The 6011-nt window shown below is 38.4% G+C and overlaps 1 protein-coding gene across 6 annotated transcripts in view; it reads right to left on the bottom strand.

The window, feature by feature from the left end:
• Positions 1-516: 516 nt before the first annotated feature.
• The window catches only part of LOC125039213 (WD repeat and FYVE domain-containing protein 3-like), a 49423-nt gene continuing 43928 nt past the window's right edge, over positions 517-6011 (bottom strand). For 5 of the 6 annotated variants that reach the window (XM_047633015.1, XM_047633013.1, XM_047633016.1 and 2 more), the window contains 3 exons: positions 5193-5304; positions 4344-4541; positions 517-3477 (listed from right to left, as the gene is read on the bottom strand). In XM_047633015.1, the coding sequence (XP_047488971.1) occupies positions 3381-3477; positions 4344-4541; positions 5193-5304 (407 nt within the window). In that variant the 3' untranslated portion in view covers positions 517-3380. Of the gene's footprint in view, positions 3478-4343; positions 4542-5188; positions 5305-6011 lie in introns of those variants that run through there. The other variant, XM_047633017.1, reaches the window with a different exon arrangement.

Here is a 6011-nt window from a genome sequence, read left to right as displayed (position 1 = left end):
TCTTAAAAAAAGTTCTTGTGCAGGATGTAAAAGCCAACTTTTCCTAACTCTCATGAGAAATGCTAATGAATGAGAGGCCATGAATGAACCATGAGGGGGGGGATGACTGGAGTATCATGATGGGTTCAGAACCACAAACAAGGACTAAAAGGAAATGCGGAGGAAGTAAAGCATTTCATAAACACTATGTTGAAGTAACAAATGGTCAATAATAAATACATTAAGAACAACAGCCATAAATGATGATTATAAATAATAATAATAATAATAATGATGATGATAATAAAAATAATAATAATAATAATAATAATAATAATAATAATAATAATAATAATAATAATAATAATAATAATAATAATAATAATAATAATAATAATAATAATAATAACCATAAAATAACAACAATGATAATAAAATCAATATGATAATATGAAACAATACATGGGAAGGTTCTGCAGACTGGGCCGTTTTGATATAAAACATATTTCCAACAATGATCAAAATCAACATTAAAATCCGTGAGCGAGTAGCAACGCGTGGACCGAAGGGAACCTGCCTTGAAGGACTGGAGGGAGAAACTACCACATGTACATCCACATAACACACAACTATAGGCACATATTGGTGGGAGGCTTTGCACAACAATCAAGGATATCACTGACCTTGCCTCTCACTCTTAACTGCGGTGTTACTTTCTTTTTCTTTTTCTTTTTTTCTTTTTCTTCTTTTTTTTTTTTTCCCTCTCAAGGTTCTCGACTGAAAATACCTTCCTAAAACAGTGGGATGTCTTCAAAAAGGTCTCTGATTGGACTTCAGGGAGACTAAAGATGACATGCCTGAGCTAATACAAAGACTTCTGATGACAAATATTTACGACCATCTCTTAAGAATGCCTTTTTTAGCCATACAGCTGAAATACAGGATCATGAATCTAATATCTTCATTCATGAATTTTCCATTCACAACATAACTGCTGAAGAAATGACTGAAAACCCCCAAAGAACATAATTCATAATTTTCCTGCACTATAACAAAGCAGTCAAAAAAAGATACCTTGCATCCCACTGCTACTCTCTCCAACCAGCCAAGAATCAAGGGAGTAAGCCACCTGGGTCAAGCTTTCTGCATTGGAATCACTAGCTCTTAATCACGCAAACTGCCAACAACCTTGTGACAACCTCCAACCACCAGTCTGTGGTTCTAGACCTCTTGCAGCACAGCTGGCACTGCTGGCCAGTTCTGCCACCTACACCAATTTAAAGAGACAGACCTCCGGCATCACAGACGTGAGAGGTTATGATGAATGGACCAGGATGGGTGAGGCTGGGGTAGAGGGAGGGGGTATGTGACGCGCTATGAACAACAACTGCTCTCTATTTACACACGTGACGTTGACTACACGCCTTCTTTACCATAGACTAACAAAACTGTTATGTGTCTTAAATTTCCTTCTGTATTTTGTTGCTATTCCATTTCGCTTTTATCCTCACTCTACAAGTGCTTTGCATTGTTACCTCATGATGGCAAGCCAGGGAAAACTGCCAATCAAAGATCACTACACAAAGAACCGTAGGACTAACATATGCTGAAACGCACAACTACTACCATTTTTTATTTTATTAATATATTATTTTTTTTAATGAACGACACACGTCTACCTCTACATCAACTGAGCTGCGTGCCAGCAGTGAGGGTGTTAGCGAATCTGCCACGTGAGCATTGGTCTTCTATCTCTGCAACACTAAGTCAGTGCAAACCAGGACCTTGGGTTTCGAAACTGGCGCCGAGCTAGCAACAGCGTGGAATCATAAATGTTAACTTCAAGTTCATACACTTGAACTTTATGAGAGAAAACTAAAAAAAAAAAAAAAAAAAAAAAAATTAGATAAATAAAATTTAAGTATGCATCTAATAATCCAAAAATAAACCGAGACTTGCAACAACAGCTATGGCTACAAATACATACTCTTTGCTACGGGAACAGATGTGATCTTTCATATAAGATATTGATATACAGAACTGTACATAAACACATCTATTAAAATAAGTGTTGAAAGCAGAATGCAAGAGCAAAATCTGCCTCCCCTGAATGTTGGAAATTACGTTACTGCTAAAATGCTAGCAAATGGCACACTAACAAAATTATAAAAATAATAATCGGTTCAGACCTCTATCAAAATACGCATTACAAATAATATCAAGCTCCGCACAGGAAAGTGTCGAGGATGGAAGTCCCTAATACATTAATAATCATAATATATATACATATATTTATATATTCAAATACCTATTTACCTGTGCACATATATGCATGATGAAACTTTCATCTCTAAATGTCACCCTGAAATGTTATCAGAAAAAATCTTTCTTTAACCATTCTAGAGCAACAGAAATAACAAACCTTTTAACGCACTATATACAGATACGGATAGTTTATATACTGAGATAAACAACTTTCCTTTTTTAAAATCTGTAAGGTGACTAAGTACGCCTTGCAGCTGCAGTGTCTCCTTTACATCATTCCTTCGAGCAAGTCAAATTTCTTTTCCCTCTTTCTAAAGCTTCAAGAAATGACAAAGTCCCATCCTCTCTTACTCTCAACTCTTTGTCTGAAGTGTTATATATGACACAACAGTCATTAATCAAATAAGGCTCTATCCCTTTTCTTGCAGCTCTTGCAGAGGTGACTGAATTATATCACTGAAAAGTAGTGCATATCCTGTATAACCTGATTAACATTTTGAGGAATACAGAATAAGAGGTAGCAAGAGGAGAGAAAGAGAGATAGAGAGAGAAATGGGTGAAAGGGAACAAATTTTTTAAAATTATGAAAACTCAATCATGAACACATGATGGAAATGCAAGCACAATGGCCAGTGTGGTATGAAAGGTTAATGTTGTGGGTACAATTTCAAAAACCTACTTCCAAGTCCACATGCTGCATTCCTCCAAACCTCCACACTACTATTAAAACTCTTCATATATATACAAATATCCATTATCAAATTAAGATAGAACTCTTAATCCAAAAATATGGAATGTTCTGGAGAATTTTAGTGACCCAACGGTCAAAATTTTAACAAGCTAAAAAGGTACCATTTGCGAGAACTTCTTTTCATGATAAATCTGATTCAAACTGGAATCGCTCCATACAAATACAGTGTGTAAAGGAGCCATTATCGCCAGTGAGAGAGTGTGGTGGCCTCATGAAATAGAAAAATCTCTTAAAATGCCAACTATGTCGGTCTTTAAGCCACCTGTATATTTGTCATCTTATTTTACAATCTCGTCACCACTTCAAAAATGACTTAGCATTGCAGAAAAGGATTTTTCTTTCATATTTCTAGGGGTTTTCCTTTTTCCTTAAGAACCTACGACACTTATTTGTCGTGTCTTAACGTTGTATAGCACTTCTGGCAGACTCTTACAGGTTTCAGGATGCGTAGACGAGATATTTCTGATTCAAATCTACTGCACCTGTAATGAGAGAAGGAAAGAAAATCAGGAACAGAACAATGAATGACTTAGTATGAGGATATTCAGAAAAACACAAAAGTCATAACAGTTAACAAAGATCAAAATACTCAAAGTAACTCACTCTCTCACGTGAGTGTGTGTGTACATACGTACACACACACAAGAACACAAACATACATCACAATCTACCCACCCTACCCACCCCCTATAAACATCCTCATACTTGATCACTCTCTCATTCTCCCACTCTTCAATTCATTAATTCACTCACTCACTCACTCACTCATTCACTCACTCACTCACTCACTCACTCACTCACTCACTCACTCACTCACTCACTCACTCACTCACTCACTCACTCACTCACTCACTCACTCACTCACTCACTCACTCACTCACTCACTCACTCACTCACTCACTCACTCACTCACTCACTCTCACTCACTCACTCACTCACTCACTCACTCACTCACTCGCTCGCTCGCTCACTCTACCACCCTCCCACTCTACAACTCTACAACTCTACAACGCTACAACTCTACAACGCTACAACGCTACAACGCTACAACGCTACAACGCTACAACGCTACAACGCTACAACGCTACAACGCTACAACTCCATCCATAAGGGATTGACTACCTCTTCCTTCCCAGGGACAACTCTACAACTCTACAACTCACTCACTTACCCACTTGCCCTATCACCCAAACCCTCACTTGACTCATTCATTTACTTACCAACCCACTCCTTTACTCACCCTTTGATTCAACCCACTCACTCACTCAATCACTCATTCATTCAACTGTTCTTTCACCTAATCATTCACTCATTCACTCATTCATATTTGACACTCTCAACTCCCTACCTTGAGCAGAATAAATGTCCGCAATTCCTGCAATGATGCCGCCGCTCATAGATGCTAAACTTGACCTGGCAATGGGCACAGGCGTCACTCCCATCGTCACGGACCCAATGATCAGCCACAGCTCGTCCTGGCTGATCTGGCACGCTCCAGGAGAATACCCTCCCACGGGCATCTCCCACCAACACCGTCCGATGGTCCCTGGGAAGGAAGAGGTAGTCAGTCCCTTATGGATGGATCTGGCTGCCAATCAGTACCTGCTATCTTTTCATTAAGCAATACATAGCATATATATATATATATATATATATATATATATATATATATATATATATATATATATATATATATATATATATATATATATATATATATATATATATATATATATATATATATATATATATGCCAACAAATATAATTAATGAAATATCACTGAAAAGAACAATCCCTCTAGGATTGTCAGGCAGTCCTTAGTAAGTAAGGGTCCCTTAACCAATCTAGGATTATAAAAGATACTAGGAAAAGAGTGAAAATCCTTTAACTTCTTTTATCTGGAAAAACAGAGCAGCATATTGGTCACTACTTTCCCTATCTTTCATAGTCTCAGGATTCTTTACATCTGCTTCTAAAAAACGTATTTCCCAAAACACCACCGCATATAACTGTCATAATAAAATGATAAGGGGTTAAAAGTCTTCAGAGAATCCAAAGCAGAAATATTACTACATAAGGAAAAAAAATCACATGTATTCATATGCAAATTACAGTCCTTTCACCCCACATATCCATCATAGGGCTACTGATTCTACACTTCCACCAGGTTGGCGTGTCATATCAGACAAAACTTACTTTGAGACTGCCAAGGTGGTGACTGAAGCTGGCTCCGTGTTATCTCTTCGGTCATAGGCTGTGTGCATGGTTAACTTGCTGCGGAAAACCAGTTGACATGCCCACTTCATTCCTGTGGAAAATACACCAAAATTTATTATACATTTGCATTCTGATGATACTTGTATATGGAATACACAACCAACCTACATAAAATGTAAATCGAGCATCTTAAACTACGCAAACTAACTAGAAGTACACACGATATACAGCTTTAACATAGTGACTGCAATGCCTGTACCACTGTCGTTTTCTAGTCTCATATCATACCCAAGCCAACCCAACCCCACCCCACCCCACTCTACTCTACCCTACCCTACCCTACCCTACCCTACCCTACCCTATCTTACCTTACCCTACCCTACCCTACCCTATCTTACCCTACCCTATCTTACCCTACCCTATCTTACCCTACCCTATCTTACCCTACCTTACCCTACCCTACCCTACCCTACCTTATCTTAAACTACCCTACCCTACCCTATCTTACCCTACCCTATCCTATCCTATCTTACCCTACCCTATCTTACCTTACCCTACCCAATCTTACCCTACCCTATCTTACCTTACCCTACCCAATCTTACCCTACCCTATCTTACCTTACCCTTACCCAATCTTACCCTACCCAATCTTACCCTACCCTACCCTACCTTACCTTACCCAATCTTACCCTACCCAATCTTACCTTACCCTACCCAATCTTACCTTACCCTACCCAATCTTACCTTACCCTACCCAATCTTACCTTACCCTACCCAATCTTACCCTACCCTACCCTA

This window comes from Penaeus chinensis, chromosome 26 (genome assembly GCF_019202785.1).
Source record: "Penaeus chinensis breed Huanghai No. 1 chromosome 26, ASM1920278v2, whole genome shotgun sequence".
NCBI lineage: Eukaryota > Metazoa > Arthropoda > Malacostraca > Decapoda > Penaeidae > Penaeus > Penaeus chinensis.
Note: the sequence above shows the minus strand (reverse complement) of the source record. Positions and strands in the feature narration are given on the sequence as shown.